Source organism: Mugil cephalus, chromosome 21 (assembly GCF_022458985.1).
Source record: "Mugil cephalus isolate CIBA_MC_2020 chromosome 21, CIBA_Mcephalus_1.1, whole genome shotgun sequence".
NCBI lineage: Eukaryota > Metazoa > Chordata > Actinopteri > Mugiliformes > Mugilidae > Mugil > Mugil cephalus.
In genome coordinates this window covers 9,282,813-9,303,798 of record NC_061790.1, presented here as the reverse complement: position 1 = coordinate 9,303,798, position 20,986 = coordinate 9,282,813, and the positions used below count along the sequence as shown (strand labels likewise).

Here is a 20,986-nt window from a genome sequence, read left to right as displayed (position 1 = left end):
AAAACAGTGTCCCCACATGTGGACACTGGGATTATTTCATTATTTATATTATAATAAAGTCACCAGTGTGTGACAAAATACGAAAGTGTTTACTTTAATATCTGATCATGGCTGAGCAAAAACAGTCCCAACGTCCTCAAATTAGTACTTGCTAATTAGCGAGGTTGTAGCTCGTTGCTATTGACAAAGTTTGTTAAATTTGCGCATCATATCAAACTAGAAACATTATAAACATAAATAAATAAGTTTTAACTATAGAATTTGATGGGGTTTTGTTCCTTGTCCACTTTTGTCCTGCGATCGTCTATAGAATGAATCCAATGAAACGGGTTTTGAAACTAATGTAGTGACCCTTTGCTACAACTAGATGGCAGACTAAAGCGTCCACTAACGAGGACAACGGGTTTAAATGAAGCAGAATAAGCTGCATTAAAACCTAAAACTTAATGTCCCCATATGAGGAAGCAGGGTCTCATTAGGTTAAACTCAGCCATTTCTTATTTTCTCTTCCAACCCTTTTAAAAATCGATTTAGATTGTGGAGCAGGTGTTTCCATCGGATCCCCCTTAATCCCCTCGGTGCATGCAGAAGGCAGGTTCAGATATCGACCAATCGGTGCCAACGGCTCCCGGGGGAAGCGCACCTGAGGGAGGCCGGGCTCATTGACTAACTAGATGAGGCTAAATGAAATGGATTGGTTACATTTATGGGAGGAAGCCTTTCAGAAAATCAGCTGTGGTAATATCATTTGTGGGAAATGGGCTGGGGAGGGGGTTTCCTCTGCTTTAGCTGTTAGTCATTGTCTCCCCCTGCAGTCTTTCATTCATACAAATCTAACCGCATTTCCCTTCTTGTCAAGGCAAATAAAACGTGTCAATCGTAGCTCTACAACTTTCAACAGTAAATCGAGTCCCTTCAGAATAAAAGCCTGTTAAATAATCGCTCTCCAATCTGCATAACAAAATAAAAAGTTTTTTTTTTTATGTATGTGTGTAACAAGAGTAGAAGAGGCTTTTCTCTCATGTCTTCCAGCAAACGTTGAATCGGGAGAGAAAAGCCAAAGAGAGTTTTAGAGAGCCTCGTTTCTCATCTCTTCTTTAATTCTCCTTTTATCTCAGACCAGTTGAATCACTCTAACCCACTGCCTGATGTCAGTCAGTCTGCTCTCACACAACCATTAACCAGCCGCGATCGACTGTGAATAGAGTTTGTTGCGAAACACACTTTTATGCGCTCACAATGATGCTCGTTATTTTTCCCTCTTTAACCGCGGCACACACACACACACACACACACTCAAACCCAGAGGAGTAAAGACAAGAACTCACTCCGCCTCAGTATGCATGACCCCCCCCATCCTCCCTCCCTCCCTCCCTCCCTGCTAGCAGGTTGGAGGTGGCAGAACAATGGAGCAGAGAGCATGACACACAGAGCGTAATGAGATGAAGAAAAGAAGGGGATTTCTTTCTCTCTCTCTCACACACACAGACGCACTCTTTTGGGAATTGGGGGTAAGGGGTTGGTTCGGGTCATTCAACTGTAAAATGGGTTAAGACTCTGTTTTTCTTCACAGCGGCCATGTCTGCCTTAACTGTTTAAGGCTGTTTGTGTCCGAGCGGCTCATTTGTTCCAGTTTACCCGTTCCTGAAAGTTTGCTACAGCTTATCTGTGTGGACGTCCCCGCAAACATTCGTTTGAGTAGGAGATAAAGGAGGTGAAGGGTAATCGGTGGTTAATAGCTGGTAGTGCATCTAATAGTGGGAGACCTCTCAGGCTGTTAGAGGCCTAATGGGTAACGGCCGGGTAGCGATTGGCTGACCGGGGGCTCCTCCATCATGTGTGACCATAGCTAATGAAGTCATCACTGACAAATATTGGAAGGTAATCGAATTGGGTGGAGTTTAGTCTGCGTGTGTTCATGTCTCTGTCTCACTGTCCCATTAGCTGGTCTGCTTCGGTTTGCACTTTTTTTTTTTTTGGTCGTAGCTACTAAAAACTCCAATCATCTTCCTGCCAGTCAGAGTGTGAAACTTGCACGGGTTTTGGATTTTCCACGGGCGCAGTTTGGTCTTTAGCGGTAGATAATGTGCTCAGATTAATAGAGTGTGACTGGGCTCAGCTGGCTTTTCATTTGGCGAACTGGAGGCGATGGAGGAGGAGGAAGGAGGGAAGGATCAGGTGTAAAGAGAGCCTCACGGCCCCATATGTGTACTACAGAGTTTTACTTAATGGCTTGATTATCACATCAGGACATAACAAGGAGATAATCGGTGCGATCTACAGAGACATTCATCCTCTCATTGATTGAATGTGTCACAGCAGAGAAACAGAAGGAGCTCTGACACTGAAGAAGATTGGTTTGCTTGAATGACAATTACATCTTAAATATACCAAGAATAAATCTCCTTCTTGCTCATTTTTTTGTTAGAATTTTTGTTTCTTTCTTTTTTGTTCGTCTGTCTTTCTTCCTTGAATCAATTAACTTCCACTTACTGTATCCCTGCTGCTCCATGTTGACATAGGGAGCCCCCTTGAGGTGAAGTCAGTGAACTGCACGGTCCCATATGGCACCTAGACTCTGGATGAACCTGCTAATGTTGAGATTATACCTGCAGATCTTTAGCGCTTTACTGTGGCTCTGCTTTAAGATGGTCTCTCACCACCAGCTCGTTCTGATACTTCTAAGGTTTTTGCATCATGTGCATTGTTTACTATTTATATTTGCTCATGTTGTTGTTGCTGTGACATGGAAAAAAGTTCTGTCACACGTGTGCACGCAATCAACTGAAACACATCTGTTTGTTTGCACCCTGTAAAACTGGATCTCTGCGTAAAACCTAAAATCCCAATAATCTCAAATACATCTGTAGTCAAAAAAAAACAATTACCATAATGAATGCAGGAGTTTGTCTTAACGCTCCGATGACGGAGCATGGAAACAAATGCGATTTCAAGATTTAATCCAGGCCATGTTTACTCCAGCAACAGCTTCTTTACACACACGCTGTTGCACAGCGGCCTTGTTGTCAGTAATTGAACAAATCTAATTGAGCCGTAGTGCAGGATAAAGTGCGTTTAAGTACTCGGGGGCCGCACCGACCTCAGTCACAGCCCATTTCTTTAATGAGCAGTGCTATTAGAAGGAGCTTTTTTTTTTTTTTCCACCTCATGCTGCTTCGAGTCTGGCTCTCGGAGGTTTCTGTCCCTGGCTGCCCTACTGACCAGTCTGCACCTTGTCTGCACACGCAGTTCTATTCCTGACTTCTTCTGCGTGGTTCACGACGAGTTCACCGTCTCCTGTCATCCTCGTTTTTCTGGTTGCTAGTCACTTCGGTGATGCGCAGCGAGTAATCAGTTTCGTATTATTTAACGGGGATTTCTACCGAACTCATTACTTTAATAAGTCGCAAAATGTAGCTCGCCCCAACTCTCAGTCTGAGAGCCCCCACCCCGCCCCCCACCTCAGTCCTCGAGCACCCCGGCGCCAGTCTCCCTCTTTCTGCCTTCGCCTCAGCCTCAGACCTCATTTGTGTCTCAGTCAGCTGGAGGCTGCATTAAGCCTCAGAAAGTAAAGCCAAGCCTCTGAAAAGCTCATGTCCCCCCATAGAGACTGATTATAAAAGGAGAAAGAGAGGAGAGAAAGTGATTTTAAGAGCCTCTTTAAATCTGCCTTGTTAATGAGTTGTCCTCACCATGGCAACACCGTTCTTTTTTTTTTTTCTTTTTTTTTTGAGGGTTTTCCACACCAAACGCGTAGATGGATTAGGGTCAAAAGAAAATAGAAAGGAGAAAGTAGAGGATGGGAAGCTCCAGCTATTTTATTTACTTGCAGCACCACAGGAGGGGCACTCCCTAATGAGATCGTTAATTTATTTATTTAATTGTTGTTGTTTTTTTTTTGTGGAAACTAAATACCTAGATTGATGTGAATCTTTTTTAGACACTGGAGCTTTCTGTTGTTCCTCATACTCACCACAAGGTGGCACACTAACACAGACAGGGAGCGGATGCAGGCGCAGGGTCAAAGTTACTCATTTGCAGAGAGAGAAAATGACATAAAAGATCCCAAATTAACATATTGATGTGTTTATGGTAATTACAAGATAGAATTAGGATTGAATGAATTGCCCATCAGGCGCCGTGCTCCCATTTATCTGCACCAAAAAGAGATGCGTGAGGCGTCATGAGGAATTTAATTTGAAATAATGATGGTCTTAAATTTTGGGGATTATTTGATCTGGGAGTGAGACTGGTTTCCCCTGGAGGCCCATTAGGAGGGCGCACTCGGCATTGAAGAGAGGCCTGCGCTCTCTATTAAAGCCTCCACGCTGCCCTGCCGTCCATTATTGCTCACACGGGACAGAAGGGGGAGGTTTGATAGACGAGAGAGGGGAAGAGGGGAGGCTGAGGGAAGGAAGGAAGGAGGGGTTAAGTGGATTTGGGGTCGTGCTTTTTTTTTCCCCCTCCCCAGACAAGGTTTCTACATAGGATTAACAGTGGAGGAACCCAGGCTTATTACATGCACACGTCTGTATAATGCGTCCGATTGAGAAGTCCAATGAAACTGCCACTGACGGAGTCTCGGTGTGCATTTATTTTACGGATGATACTGATCCACGTCATCCTCTGATCACTAAGCCCTGTCCTGAGACATATTTAACCCCCTCTGCCGTGACCCCGGGATTACAAAGCACTCACTCTAATACTGCGCTTAGACTGCACCTCTGCAACATTAACGTAGAAGTACTTCCCTGCTACTTCAGTCCTAGTGTTGGTGAACTCCTGAACTTGACTCGACCGTCGTGGGCTGATCTGTAGAATATCACATGACGTCGATGATGACGACGACGACTTGCCTTGTATCAGTCTTGTAAAATCTTTGTGCCCTGCTGATGATTGACTTTACAGAGGACACATCCCACACACGCTGAAACGTATTAAACTGCTTAACCTTTTCTGTCCGGTCATTGTGCATTCAGTGACTTAAAGGGAAAGACAAAAGAGCGTAGTTGTAGATGTGGGGTACGACAACGTTCCCCGGGCAGCAGCTTGCTGACAGATCATGAAAGGTCGCAGCTGTTGCTGCAGAGATTAGTTCTCCAGACTTGTGAGTCGTAGACGTTGTCAAACCAAAAGCTTGTGACAAAGTTGATTATTTACATATTATGTGTTGTATGGGGGTTTGACCTAGTGGTTTGTCTTAGGGCAGGTGTTAACACAGTAATTACACCTGCAACCACAGCAAAACGAGTCCATCTTCGCCCTGTGTTTACTGACCCATATTGATTTGAAGTGGCTCATTTTCGCTCGCTAAGTGTCAGCTGGCAAGATTCGTAACTCATCAGCTGATCCAGATCGAGGGAGACCGACTACAGGTGCGTCCGTGTTTTCATGACTCGAAGCAATCTGGAAACCCAACGGCTCGGATCAATGCTTTGAGCCCTGATGAACCAAGAGTCAAGTGCAGCCGTGCGTGATGTAAATATATTGGTTAACAACAGCGGCAATCGATGCCTGTCACCAGAACTCGCATCCGGCTTCATGTCTAAACCCCATGTTGTGCCACCGCCTCCAGGTTGATTGTCTTTCCCACTTCCTTAGTTTGTGGTCATTGGTCATTCGGTTGAGTCGCGACATTGGATTGGGCACACACACACACACACACTCTTCCTGAATGACCCGCTACTGTTAATGATGAGAGATGAAATGCAATGTGGGAAATGGGTCAAACAGTATAGCGTCAATTTTGAACTTTAGGTAACCGCATACAGTGTAGCCGATATGGCTTTAACCCACATCCCAGTGGTGTCCTTGCATTGGCCTGATACACACACACACACACACACACACACACACACACACTCAGCTTTCCTCTCTTTGATACAGGCGAGCCCCCAGGTGGCTTGTTGCTTTGTGCCCTTGAGCTACCGGAGGCACTTAACCTAAATTAGCTCAGTCTGACTCTGAGCCGCTGTGGCGAAATCAGACAAGACCCTCGCGTCAGCGCCGTGAGCTCAGCGTGGGGGTCATGGCAACAGCAGAGGCGACGCGTTGCCTGATGGATGCTGAAAATCATGTGTACAGCTGCGAAAAAAAATGTTTCAAGGTGGAAAATCAGCGTCAACGAGAGCCTCGGCTACAACATACGGAGGAACTAATATTCCAGCTTCCTGACTGCTGCTGTTATCAGATCACACTTTTCATGTAAATTAGTTGTCCAGTTAAAGGTCCAGTATTGCGAAAACACTCACACACACGCAGTGAACCACTACAGACGTCCCACTGTGCATCGCATCTGTGCGTTCAATGTCAGGTTTCTAGTGGTGTGTGTGTGTGTGAAGTTAATTATAAAATTGGATTAATGATTGTGTGCTGCTGTAAAGGAGGAGGGAGGAAACACACACACACACACACACTCACACAAACACACACAGGCCCTTAGGAGAGAAGAGCAGACAGGGATGGTGTTGATATTTAGGTCAGGAAACCAGGGTGGCAGCGAGCATATTGTCCTGCGTGTAGGCTTCTCTGTGCATGAGCATGCATCGAGATGTGTGCGTTTGCATGGTTGCATGCATATGTGCTTTAGGCACATGCGCATTTATTGTCTTATATAACCTATATGTGCAAGATGGTATCCTTGAGTGTCAAAATAATAATGAAAATGTTGAAGAAAGTGCTGCGGGGGCAGGTTCACACATCCATATGGACACTCATGCACCCAAACCCAAGCAGCCCACTTTAGGCCATTATGATAAGAGGCCACAGAGACTTAGCAGCATGCATACACACACACACACACACACACACACACACACACACACACACACACACACACACAGGTCTTGTGGTTATTGATGTGGCAGGTCCTCCGAGGATCCGCTGGAGAGTGAGAAGGACCTAGAGTCAATATGATGGAGACAGCTTGGTGGGACGGTAATGGATCTTAATGTAATCCACGGGCTGCCAGGGGTCTGTCTCTATGTTACGCTACCAGCGGCCGGACAAAGGTTTCCACTGGGAAATTATTTTTTAGTAGCATGTCAGACACGTTTTACACTCGCCTAGTCAGTGTTTTGAGACGAGGTGGCCCAGGTAAATAATTGAATGGCGAGAAAAGTGCTGAACTGAGGCCAGTGTCTGGTTGACCTACGTGCTCTGAGGGCGGCCACGTCTGTTCTCCCCCGTGGGGCCGAACAAATAAATACACACATGGCGTGTCACGTGCGAAAACAGTGCAAGTCACATAGTTTGGAAAAAGGAGTCAACACTGTGAGGCTGCATTTCAGCAAGGGTAGGTCAAACACCAAGGACTGCAGTTCCTTAAATGGCCACTTGAGGCTGAAGACAAAATTAAGAAATCCCCATTGACCTCCATGTTAATTTTACAGTAGAAATAAACATGCTTATGTCCGGATGTAGCCTCTATATTCATGATAAACATCAGGGGGGAGGTGCATATTTTTTTTAATCACCCATGAATACCATATTATATAATCCAAAGTTATGTATAAATAAGGGTGTGGTTGCTTTGAGCGACAGGTGTTTGGTTCCACAGGTTTTTTTGTTTCACCTGTTTCTTACCTCAGCTACACTCACGCTCCACGTACTTAAATATTTTTTAATTTTGTGCATGTACTTATCCTGGAGTTGGGAAGAGACGTTGATGGGCGTCCATCTTTATGTACAGTCAGGCAGTTTGTGTAACCAACGTTGCCATTCATAATTCATGAGGTTAGAGTGGCTAAAAATGAAGTGGGCAACTTCACTCAACAAAAACACCTCCTGTTCTAGACAGGCCTGTTTCAGTTTGATCTTATTGTCCTGATCACTTCAGGGGGGGTTTGGTGGTTGACAGGCCGGTGGGGTCAGATTGCATTAGATTTAAAACTCCGTTGCCCGGGAGGAAACGGACGGTTAGCTACAAATCCGCTCCGACGGGGGGCCGTAAAACATCTCAAGTTAGCAACAAAGCTGCCACCTTCTCCAAACGCCCCAAAAGCTCCAGTGTACAAATCAACCTCCCTCGTAAACTAATAGGAGTTTTAACTCCCAGCTGCAACAGGCGTGCCCGTTTTTAAGAGCGACCTGCCGTCATTGTGCCGCAGCTTATGTCGGCCCATAAACGTTTTCTTGTTCGGCGAACCTAAAGGAAGGGCAGATTTAACGGTAACGCACCTCCCTCTTGTTTTGGGCGTTTCCAGCTTTAAGCCGATTTCTTTTAGGGCTTCTTGTCTTGCACCCTTCCTAAATATTTCAGAGGCAGAGTGCTTTTTGTCCACATGTACTAGTCCATGCGTGTATCATCTACATGTTCTGTCTAGCTTTATCCTGGCTCGGACATAAAAGTAGATTAGACACGACCACCAAGTCTGTTAGACCTGTGTTTATATTTGTCTCTTCTTCCAGTGAACCTTAAGCCTACATGGGTGTTTTGCAGCAGCTCCTCTCTCTGACTGTCCTCTCTCGTCTCCCTTTATCTCCTCTTTCCCTTTGTCCCTCTAAACGGCGCCTTCCCTATCCTGCCTAGCATCTCCACTCAGCAAAATGACTCCGCCACATCAAAGAGTCCTTCATTCTGTGGATGCAGCTTTGCCTCCCATCCCGCTCCCTTTCTTCTCATTTTTTTTTTTGAAAGACTTGTTGCCTTTGATACCATCTCCGTTTTTTCCCTCTCGTTAGCACGGCGCTGCCCTTTGTCGGAGCCGTCTTTCTGACTCAGTCCCACGCTAGAGCAGCTACGTGGTGTTTGAGCGGAAAACACGAATGTATCGCCACATCAAGGCCGGCGCTATACGCTCACACGTACGCTCGCGAGGCAGAAAACAAACACGAAGAGCGGGGCCCTGATTGTGTTCGGGATGATGTGTGCGGAGGCTCAGTAGTTTGCAGGGCGTCCCTGGGACTCGGAGGCTCCTTTTCTCATGGATCACAAAGGAGCAGCGGCCTATAGACGGAGGCCCCTCCTGCCTTTCAGCCACAAGAGTAATCCGGCGTACACACAGACACACAATGCTAACTTGATTTTTACATTTAGAAAAAGGCTGGTTAAGCTTTTTTTTTTTTTTTTTTTTTTTTTTTAGTGTAAAGTGTCCACACAGACACACCAAGTGAACTTAGGACCGATCGAAACCACATAGATAACCGCACACAGATAACTAAACTTACACGCGTTTTAATGACGCCATGTTCAACATGCGATTATGCAAATGCGCAGCTGATTGGCCCGTTGAACACCATCAACATTTGACGTTCTCTCGACGGATAATGGGAGGTTTCGCATCGGCTCTGACTGGGTTGAGGTTCATAGAGAGATTGCGTGAATTAATTTATGTGGCACATATTTGTGTGTGTGTGTGTGTGTGTGTGTGTGTGTGTGTGTGTGTGTGTGTGTGTGTGTGTGTGTGTGTGTGTGTGATGGCATCCCAGCTGCTTCAATGGAGCAGGTCAGACGGAAAGAACCGCAAGAGGGGTGGATGGGGTGGAGGGGGGAGGAGGACTGGAGTTACCCAGTAACCTCTGTCGTGTCCGCTGAACAGGACGAAGCTCAAGAAAATAAAAGAAAGCGGCAGAGACAGAGACAGAGGCCGGCAGGAGGGCTGAGAGGGAGATGTGCGGGAACTTTACCCCGTGGTAAAATCATTAGCGCCACAAAAACAGTTGTTACAGCCTGTTTACTCAGCCTCTCCTCTCTGTCACCTTGGCTTCTGTGTGTGTGAGCGAGAGTTGGTGTTTATTCAGGAGAGAGTTTAAACTTTAACTCTGCCTCACTGCCCTGTTTTGTGTGCCACTCTACAGGCCTGGTTAGGGAAAAAAAAATGTTTTAAAGGCTTTAAACAAATATCACTGCACAGATCAACAGTTTCACATCTATCTACCCCTCAGCGTCTCTGCATCATGCCATACGTTCCTCATGTACCCCCCCACCCCTTCTAACCCCCCCACCCCTCTGTCCTCATAGATTATTCATATCTTGCTCTATATCTCTCAGAGCACCAAAGCGATCAGATTCCCATTGACCTCCCGATGTTGCGCTTTCATTCACAGCGACGTGCCGATGAAAGGGGGGGGTGAGCACGCCTGCTGCGTGTTTTCTCCGCGTGCTATAAATTATGGAGGTCCATTCACAGAAAAGCGCAGGAGGAAGGGTGAACGAGAAAATGCGGCGAAGCGCTCGTTTTTTCCATGAAACTTTAAAAAAAAAAAAAAAAAGCTTTTTGTCAGATTTGTTGTCTATTTTGTTAGAAGCTGCGTGTTTTTCGCTGTCGGGCCGAGCTCTGACCTCAGGTGTGAGATGGTTCATCCCAGAACTCAGATTATTGTTTAAATTAGGTGTTTACAGATTATTCTCTTCATTTTTTTTGTGTAAAAGTTTGAGATTAGAGCGTGTGATGCAACTTTTTTTTTTTTTTTTTTTAAATCGAGTAGGTTGAGTTCACCTTTAGATGAGCAACAGTCACATTTTTAGAGTAATTTTAGAACTGGAAAAACAAATGTCCAGATTATCTCTTTATGCTGCGTCGCTCCACTGGAAGAATCAGGCTTTTCTCAAGATCATCTCACAATTAACTGGTTCAAGCCTTGAACTCTGTCCCTGTTTGAATCCATTCACTGCGTCCCTTTTTGTGTCCTGAAACCATTTCTGTTTACCTCCTTATCACCGCCTCGCAGGTTTTCTGCCTACCTACCGACTGAAAGGTGTGCTGTGTCAGAGACCGGACAAGAAAAAGGGAGAACAAGAAAAGAAAGAGAAGGGGGGGAAGCAGAGGGGAGCGTAAAATCAATACAGCCTTCATTACATTAGCAGGCATGAAAGTGCTCATGTCTACAGGAAAACGGAAAGGAAAAGAAAACTGGGGGATTGGGACACGGGGGAAGGAAAGAGGGGGAGCAGGGGTTTGACGTTAGCGGATCAGGTAGAGTTGAAGGGTTTTGGAGGGTCAGCTTAGCTCTTTGTTCATAAGTCCAATTAGAAAAATAAAAGCTGAGACCTGTCAGCTGGAGGAGTGTGTGGACGCTAGAAAGAGGAGGTCACATTGAACCAGAAGGGGAAGGTGTGGATCTGAAAGGTTCAAATCTGCATCCCGGTCGGGAAAAAAAAAATCATACACATTAATAAAAAGTTGTAAGTGAAAGATGTTGTATAAAAACGGGGCGGAGGAGACAAAAAGACGGTAGGAGTGAAGTGACAGGAGCGGGAGTCCCTCATTAATCTTTCTCTGTTCGCTCCGACACATCTGTCACCGAGTCTTAACGACGACGTTGAGTTCCCGGTTTCTCCCGTTTTCCTTTTCTCTTCATCACGACATCATGACACGCTGCCGCTGCTGCTGCCGCTTGTAGTACAAGAACAGATCATCGCTGTCTTTGCCAGAGGGAAGAACACACTAATGAACGTTTCATCAGGTTGAGAGTGTCACTGACTAAAAAATAATGAAGCCAGCGGTGATTATCGTAAGAGCATTGTCCCCTTTTTTTGTTTCAATCTGTGATGGTAAATTGAAAATATTTTGCTTTTTAATGATGTCACCTTGAAAATCTGTGAATTCTGAGCCATTTTCACCATATTCTGACAAAGAATAACCGAACAAATAAGCGATTAACGGTAAATCTCGCTAATAAAAGTCATATTTTAATAATATATAATGACAGCGCTATGGTTTAGGTAATCAGTGGCTGCTACCAGTGACATCGCCCTTTAATCTCTCATATTTGCTTTTCTAAATAGGCTTTTTTTTTTCTTGAGGCCAAGCTTCAGTCGCTTCCTTCCAGTTTGAACAGATGAAAGATTGATATTGTTTGGTCTGGGTGGTGGTGTGCGTACATGGGGGGGGGGGTGTGGAACAGGGGAAGGACGTTAGACTGAATGGATAGCCCTAATCCTGGAGGTGGCCTAGATTTGAAGCCCTCCTTCTGTGGATGGAGATGTCGACCTGTCTGTCATAGCGCGTGTCCTGTGAGAACAATGGGCTCTTTAATGAGCGATGCTGCTCGGCCTCGCGTCTGCATAAATTATATTAATACTGTACGCGTGCCACGCCGTGACTTATAAGCCCGACAGACGGGGACAGATCGGTGCACGGAGAAGAACTTTGGTTTCAACTTTTACTGCCGATTTTATTTCAGTATAAAGTTTAATTAAAGATTTGTCAATTAATAGTTTGGACTAATCTGATTAACCGTCTGGTTATTATGGCTCAAGTTTAAGTTTAATTACTGTTACTGTGTTACTGTGCATATAAGGAAGTCCTTTGTAATTAAAGCGCATGTCGTCCTGGTCAGAGCAGCTTTAGCTGAAGATGCGTCTCCACGGTGCGATAAGTCACGTTGAACTCTTCCCCTGCATTCAGAGTTTGAACGTTCAAGGACGAGAGCGTCCGACTCAATAGAGGCTTCGCAGCAGCCTGTAGGCGGCCGACAATAAATGTTACTAAACATGAATAAATACGCCCGAAGGCAAATTCAAACTGCAGTGACAGCACTTCAAAGGCTCGTGTGAAGGAGGAGGGCACCGGTGAGGAGGGGAAAAACCTTTTTACCCGCAAATTCAAGGATCATTTGCAGATCCATTCAAGCTCTCGTTGCAGAGCCCCCTCCCTCACACACACACACAGACACACACACGCACGCACACACACACACACACACACACACAGACACACACAGACACTCCCTCCCTCCCTCCCTCGCTCCACTCTTCAACCATTCGGGTTGAAATGAAATACGCTCACAAAAAGGAGGGGCAGTCCTGCCCTTGTGGGTGTGTGTGTGTGTGCTTTTTGAATAGGTGGCTCTGGGAGTGTGTGTGTGTGTGTCTGCACGCATGTGTGTGCGATAGATTGTGAGCGGACCGGACAATGGGGGGGTTTGTGTGCGGGTTTATATTTATGCGGCACAGATTCGGTGGCCATGTGCGCACACGGCGAACACGCAGGGGAAGACGGGTACACGGGACGTTTCAGCTGAAATGGTACGAAATCAGTTAGGACCAGATAAATGTGGACACGTGTCCTGTTTGCGTCGTGCTACGCATACAGGTAGAAGCTGCACCCTCCCGAGAATACCTCCTGAAAAGCTGTTTTATTCTGCCGAGGTGCTCCTTCTGCAGGGGTGGCTCACAGTTCAATTAGATGCATAAATATTCCCCAGATGAGTCTGTCAAAGAGGCAGAGCACTGATTTCTTTTTCGAAACAGGGTACAAAGTAAAAAAAAACAGAAAGGAGAGAGCAACGGACGGAGATGAGTAGTGATGTTCCCTTGTTTGCTGTGATAAAAGAAAAATCAGAACTTTAATCAGAACTAGATTCTGATTAAAGAGGAACGAGTGTGGGGAGATGAGAATGACTGATGATGAGAAATAAAGGCAAAGGCAGCCAGAACTCCTTGGTAACCAAAGCACAGAGGAACAGAGGGGCCGGTCCTACACCCCTCCTGCTGGGTGTGTGTATGTGTGAGTGCGTGTGTGTGTGTGTGTGTGTGTGTGTGTGTGTGTGTGTCTCCCGAGGACAGGAGTGCCTGAGGGGGGGAGTGGTGGACCGTGTGTGTTCATAGAGGGAGAGAGAGAGAGAGAGAGGCAGGGGCAGAGACTTATTGTCAGCGTAGTAGACGCTCGTACACTCCCAGCCGCGTCGCCGTGTGGTGAGAATGTGAGCGGAGGAGCTCCATCACGCCTTCGTCCCTGGATTTGTCTCTTTTTTTCCTTCTTCTTCTTACCTCTTTGGGTATTAATTTTTTAAGAGGGAGACGTACACTGAACCGGAATAATGGTGTTTATCGGGACCTCGTTAAAATCTGTGATTAAGTACTTCAAAAGGAAGGGTGAGATATCTTTTCTTCTTTTCAGAGCTGATTGTTCATGTGTCTTTTAAGTCCTGTTCTTTTTATCATCATAATAAAAAGACCTAGTTTGTGTTACTGTGGCAGCAGTTTCCTACAGCTTCCTGTTCATTTAATTTCAAAATGTCACTTTTTTTTGTTTTGTCGAGACTTTTCTTCATCTAAAAGAGTTCACACATGCCAGCCTCAGTCATTCCCATATAACTGGACTCCAGCTAACGGTTACGACCGCCGCCTCCCTCCGCTTAGCTCGGCCCTCTGTTGCACCCCGTTACCAGGTAACCGCGGGGCCAGGACTTCACAACTATTAGCACTGAACGACCCCAGAAAGCATACATAAAAGTGACAGCTGGAACAACTTCACATCTACTCGATCAAAACTAGTTTTCCGTCTTGGAGCAACCATGTAATTTTCATATCAATGAAAACTGCGTGGAGTGTTTGTGCTGCGTGCGTACAGCAGATTATACCTGAGGCGATTAGTTGACAGCGCGAGGCTACTACTTTATTAATTATAAGCCCGTGAAGACGTAGAAAAGACGCGGTTGATGCAGGGCAAGCCGCTTGTGAGGACTCCAATCTCTGGTGTATTTATAGCCTGTGTGTGTGCTTTACTGGAGGCTGAGGTGATATCGTTAATGATTGCTTCAGCAGTTCTGTACATTTTATCTCACGCGTGCCTCCACCTTTCTCTCTCCGAACACCTTGGCTAGACTTTAACTTGCGGACATCTTTTTATGGCGTAGTTCAGCGTGACCCAGCGACTCAGTGCTCTTGATGAAATTAGCGCAGGAGAGAGACTGCATATTAATTTGGGTCAAAGGTTAAAAAATAATCAATCGGCGCGATTAGCACCTGACATTTGCCTGGTGAAAATATGCCAATTTCCATATGAGGATTAACGTGGCTTTCATCAATACGGTTATTGATTATAGTGCCTAATACCACAGCTCTGGTGTGCGTCTGTGTGTGTGTGTAAATGCTGCCTTTGCATGTTGAGCCCCACAGCTCCTTGTAGCCTGTTTAGCATCCGTTCAAACTTTCCTGTTTTTCTCTCCGCCTCCGTTTGTTAAAGAGCCAAGGGAGAGCTGGGGATGTCAATGGACGGGGGGGGATTAGCGGACTTCTGAAAGACTTTCGCGCCAGAGTCCAGTGTGTGTGAGACTCTGTGCGTGTGCGTGTTGAGGAGCTGGGGGGTATTGTGGCGCTGAAAGGCCTGATGTGGAGACTGATGCAGGGGGACAATGCATGCTTTGTGTCCTTCAGTCCCAGTGTCCTTGGTCTGCCTATAGCCTCGCTGAGGTCTATTCAGACCCCTCAGGTTTTTTAGAAAAGAGGGCTGGGGGGAGGTAGGGGAGGTAGGGGAGGGGGGGTTACCTGTGCTGAGTGTGTGGGAGAGCGAGAAAATGTGAAAATGTAAATTTTAATCTTTGAGCGAGGCGAGCTGGATCGAGGACCGTCTCTTATTCACACGCTGGCTTGTTGGTGTAACCTTCACATCTAAAACTCCGCTGCCATTGATTTGCCACTAGGTTTGATTCATTATGTTTGTGTGGTTTTGAGCTCTCCGGTCCAGACAGGAGTTCTGCCTCGTGATGCATCTGATTGAAAACTCCGACCGCCGCAAGCAACATGACAACGCGGCCAGTGGATAATCACGGCGGCCCTCTGTTTGCACTCTGACACTCAGTTTGCATGCATCACTTGCAGCAAGCTCTCTGTTCTTGTCTCATTAGCTTCACGTAACATATTTAGAAGGATGTGTAGCAGCTGTCCCAGGTATTAAACCTCCACCCATGTGGTTGTTATAGCGCGAAAGAGCAAACCTGTTGGACCAAGGCTTCCAGTGTTTGTGTGGTGCTTGTACTCAAACAACAAATGTATAGGTTTGAACCCCTCCCCTCCCCAAGTCACAGTTTTCTGCACAGTTTTAGAAGTTTTCTGTACTTATTTTAGTTGCGTAAATACTATAAACTCACTTTTCCTGCGCTTTCGAAACGGCCACGGTCGAGACATTAAGGTCTTATCTGTGCATCAGAGCAGTTACTCTGTCTCACACCTCCTTTAACGACCCATTTGCAGTCGTAGGCCGCCGTCCTAACTCGCTCTCCTCCGGGGGCCTTTGCCTGTCCTCCCCCAACAAACGCTCACTGTGCTCATTTGCACCTGTGAAAAGCCCTCAAACAAAAACTCTCAACCCACCGGCACATTACCACAACCCGTCCCCCTTCCTCCGGCTTTGCCCAGACTTCAGCCTGGTCTCCTGGTCAGATGGACATGTGCTGGTGGTGGTGGTGAGGAGAGGGACGAGCAGACGTTGGACTAGGTTTGTTTTCTGGCTGCTTAAATGGAAATAGTTCTTCACCCACGGTCACCGACTTTGGCCTGGATACGCTCGCTCGGTAAGCTTAACTGATTCGTAGAGTGTGGGTTTATCTGCGATGGCTTCAGTTCCTGCGACTCAAAGATCTTTCCTTGATCATTTTTGACCAAGAGAAAGTCTTACTACAATGAAAACATGAGAAGACTAACGTTAAAAAGTGCTGTTTTCATGGTCTTTCGTTTATTCTGACCTGTTGAATGTGTCTTCCAGTCTAACCAAATAGTACGTTGTGTTTCTTTTCATGATTTTGGGTCGATAGGAAGGATTTTAAGCACTTTATTGTTTCCTGGAAAGATTTTCCTTGTCAGCTTGTTTGAGTTAATCTTCTGAACGTCGGTCAGTGTTTCCCTCCAACTTGTTCCTCTACGTTTATCCCTCCCCCTCTGACTTGTGTGGCCTACGGACTGTGCAATGTCTCAGATAAGTGTCACGTTGATGGCGTGGAGAACGGCACCTTTGTACAAAACACCTCATCTCCTTCCACTTCCTTTTCGTCTGCAAATATAAACAAACTTTTTTTTTTTTTTTGGTGATCATTACTCATCATTACTGTTACTGGGAAAGATGGATGTAAAGCAAATAATTCTGTGTTACAGTTTTTGTCACGTATCTCTGTTGTTGTTGTGTTGAACTCAGCTAAATTCCTTAATCTACTCTGTGTCTCTGCAGCGGTGTCCAATCTGGATGAGGAGAGCAAGTGGACGGTTCACTACACGGCTCCGTGGCACCAGCAGGAGAACGTCTTCCTGCCCGGCAGCAGGCCGCCCTGCGTGGAAGACCTCCACCGCCAGGCCAAAGTCAACCTCAAGACCGCCCTGCGAGGTAAGGATCCTAACCCGAACAATTTTACACAGTCACACATAAAATCTTGGTTAAAGTTAGGGTTAGGGTTACATTTCACATCTTCCCTGCTCATCCATACTGTCTCTGGCCAACATATAATATAGCTTCTAAAGTAAACTTTAAATGAAACATGTTGGACGAATCTGTATTTTGGCTCCAGTCCAGTGTTAGTTTTCAAATTAAGTTTTTTTATCATTGATGAATTTGCTCTTTCTTCTCAATTTCTGGATTAATTGGTCCTTAAAATTCCCGTTTCTTTAGAATTCCGGTAATGTATGCATTACGCTAGCTCCAGTTTATCCTTCACACAGTGACTCAGTTGTCATCACAAGCTGGTGACACGGCGAAGTTCTCAGAACAAAGTGTTTGTCGACGACACAATAAAACCGTCCAAACTTGTAAATTTGTGTTTAGCCAACAACACAACTGCGTGAGATCCTCTTTTTTTTTTTTTTTTCCTGCTTGTCCGGGTACGGTTATAGTAAATACTTGTTGTCGAACAAACACTGGCAGTGAAGTCACAGCTCAGCGTCAGCTTCTTAAAATCACTCAGAACGGGAGGTTGCCAGTAAATGCTGATGCTGGGTAGTTCCTGGGAAAGACTTGTTTTCAACCCTTTCCTCAAACAACAGTGTCAGAGGCAGGTATGAGAACGCCCACAGGTGTGTGTTTGGACATCTAGGTGTGTGTGTGTGTGTGTATACAGTGTGAGTGTGTGCTACTGTAAATGTTGTTGACATCATAGGCTAGGCCTTGTGTGCCAGAAGATAAAGGGAGACAGACAGATAAACTGGGAGGAGGCAGTTGTAATCTGATGCTTAGTGTTAGTGAGTCACCTGCTCTGATACACACCTACAGACACACACACACACACCTACACCTACACCTACACCTACACCTACACACAAACTGCTGGTTTTCATTATCTTTCCCATTGTTTGACCTCTGTTGCCTATTACTTCCTGTAGTATTGATGTTGTTAGGTGCGCAAACACCACCTGGGAGGTGGGATTAATTCAGCCGCCCCTTCATCCTGTCACCTTGTAATCCCCACCCAGCCCCAGGGGTCCTAACTGAAAGACGACAGGTGTCCAGTGAGACACCTGTTCGGTCCATTTGAGCCTCGGTTATAGCTCTTAAGATTCTTGTACGCTCCCAGGAAGAGTCACACAAACCTGGGACGTACATTTAATAATTTACTTGTAGTTATTTCCTATGATTAATGCGATGACAAATGAATAGACTCTAGTGTGTATTGTTGTGTTTAAGTCTATGTACACAAAATGAATCATTCACAATGCCGTTCACCTGCTTTTCACGTTTTATTGAAATCTGCGTGGATGCAGAAATTAGAGCTGTAAGGTGCATGTTGCAATAATTAGATAAATTCAAGCATCAGATCTGACACAAGGATTTGAAAGGACCTTTTAATATGAGGTCATAACACAATTAACTGCTCTAATTATGTCACAGGACACAGCTAGAGCCGGTATAAAGGGTTACATTTGGACACGCCCCCGGTTTCGTGCACATGTATCCAGCCGTGCGCCCAGTGTCCCCATCGGAACCATGGCGAGGTACACGAGGCAAAAGTAAAATCGATAACCTGTCAGATGGCAGCATGCATGCTCCTCCTCTCTGTTCATTTCAAACCCGCTCACATGGACTACACCTCGTGTTCAGCGGTGAGGACTTTTCAGGCGGCTCGTGAGTCACTGACATTCGCGCCAACGGGTCGAAATACATCATGGTAGTTACGTAACCTGGGCATGGTTATGGTCAATAATATCCCAAGTATCGAGGCATTGAGTCATAACTAGAGGAGCAGCTTTGCCGGCCAGTGTTTATAGTTTACAGACAAACTTCACAGGAAATTCTGATCTTTTATCAAAGCTAACATCTGCCCCAGATAGATGCCCCTTCAGTGCAAAGGACAATCCATATTTGCACATTTTATTTCCACGCTACCGTACAGTGTCCACTACATACGTTCATGCTCGTCTTCTCCCTACCACATACTGGTCCCCTCCCTCCAGTTCTGCCTAGCAACAAGCACCTCGTCAGGGGTTATTTATTTAATCAACCCGTCCCCAATCACGCAACGCCAATCATCTGAACAGGCCCGCTCCTCGTCACCGTCCCTCATTACCGTCTCGCTTTTTTAAAGATCCCATCATCCAGCTACAGTGCCTACGTATGCCAGCCCCATCAGGATCCATTAACTGGCGCTATTATACGTGCGCCAGCGCGCCTCTCCGCAGAGATGAGCTGTAATTAGCAGTGGAAATGAATGGCGCATGAATAAAAGGGATCAAAGCGGCGTCTCTGAGGTGCCAGGCTGATAGCGACGTGCATGTGTGTTGGTGTATAATTCACAAAAAGGAGATTGGATGTGAGACACACCCGGGATAAGTGCCAGGAGGGGTTTTAGATTTGAATTTGAATTCATACAGACGGACAACACACAAATCTGTTAATATGACGTTAATTTAAAGGAGATCACGGATGAAAAATACGAGAAAAGAGATTTCCCGTCTCCCCAAGGCACAACTATTCACAACTATTCAGGAGAATGTATAAAAAGTACTGTGCGAGTACAATTAGCTATTAGAAGACTAAAGTGAGGATGCGCTAGTAGACATTTGAAGGGAGAGATGATGTGCAAAATGCCCCCTGAGAGAAAAGGGGGATGGAGAAGAGACAGACAGAAAGGGACGGTTCTGCCATCTGTGTGTGACAGACTGAAACTGATACCCCCTCCTCTGGTTACACACACACACACACACACACACACACACACACACACAGGCGAGAATCTCTCTTCCCATCACACATCACGCGTTGCCGTGCACGCACACATACAGCGCATCCTCATCGCAGCAGGTGGTGACGAGAAGAGGTGTGAGCAGCGCCTGGCAGCGTTCAACAGGGATCACACTCACATGGAAAACACACATAAGCAACACACAGCTATAAATATTTCACACGTTCTTCTTACTATAGCGCTGCTGGACGGCACTCACAGTGTAGTTTTTGTAAGAATGTTTCTGTGTGGGTAATGCGTGATATGCCCCTCTAGATTAGTTAAATAGTTAAATAGTAGAATATAAGTCCGTCAAAATGACCGTACACGGCCCGCAAGATACAATACGTGTGAATCTGACATTTGTTTGTGGCTTGTTCCTCTGCCTCTTTGTCCCTTCTCCAGAATGTGACAAGCTGAGGAAAGATGGCTTCAGGAGCTCCCAGTACTACTCTCAGGGTCCCACATTTTGTGACCCGCTTCAGTCCACCTGCAGCCTGCAGGACGAGGAGGACGACGAAAATGACAAGAAGGTAAACGCGCGCACAGCGTGCATTCAAGCTAAAATACAAGCAAACACATATAAAAAATACCTGACAGACAGGTAAAGGAGTGTATACATGGCTGGAAAGTGACCGTTGCCACTGCTCTGATTTGGTGGCAATTCACCTTCAGTGAATCAGACTGTGTGAGTCTGCCCTCTAGTGGTTGGAAGTGAAAATCTCCTCCTCTGGCGTGATCTCTGTCTCTTTTACCACGTTATTTAAAATAATACAGTTCAAGATTTTGAGAAATGACCTCCAATATTTCTATTTATGTGTGGTCAATATTAATTTTTTTGGTGAATATATTTTTTTCAAATAAATTTCTTACATTTTCCAAGCGTTTTTATCTCAGCTTGGTTGGGGTGGGCCACTGTAATTTCTCCTCTCCTCTCCTCTCTTATTATGATGGTCTCTTTCGTACCCCGGAGCCCCTCATGTGTCACCCACTCGCATCATGCCTGCGTCGACCCTTGAACTTCCTAACAGAGTGTTTTCTTTCTAAACCGCCACTCTCGCCCCATCTCATCATTCCCCCCCTGCGCTCACCAGCCCCTCTCCCTCCTCTCTGCTGCTTG

General features: G+C 45.8%; 1 protein-coding gene across 7 annotated transcripts in view; it reads left to right on the top strand.

Annotated features, from left to right (window-relative positions):
* Positions 1-20,986, top strand: part of nhsl1b (NHS-like 1b) — a 95,317-nt gene that overhangs the window by 59,686 nt on the left and 14,645 nt on the right. For 6 of the 7 annotated variants that reach the window (XM_047573454.1, XM_047573451.1, XM_047573456.1 and 3 more), the window contains exons 2-3: positions 16,890-17,042; positions 20,272-20,399. In XM_047573454.1, coding sequence (XP_047429410.1) covers positions 16,890-17,042; positions 20,272-20,399 — 281 coding nt within the window. Of the gene's footprint in view, positions 1-13,505; positions 13,820-16,889; positions 17,043-20,271; positions 20,400-20,986 lie in introns of those variants that run through there. The other variant, XM_047573455.1, reaches the window with a different exon arrangement.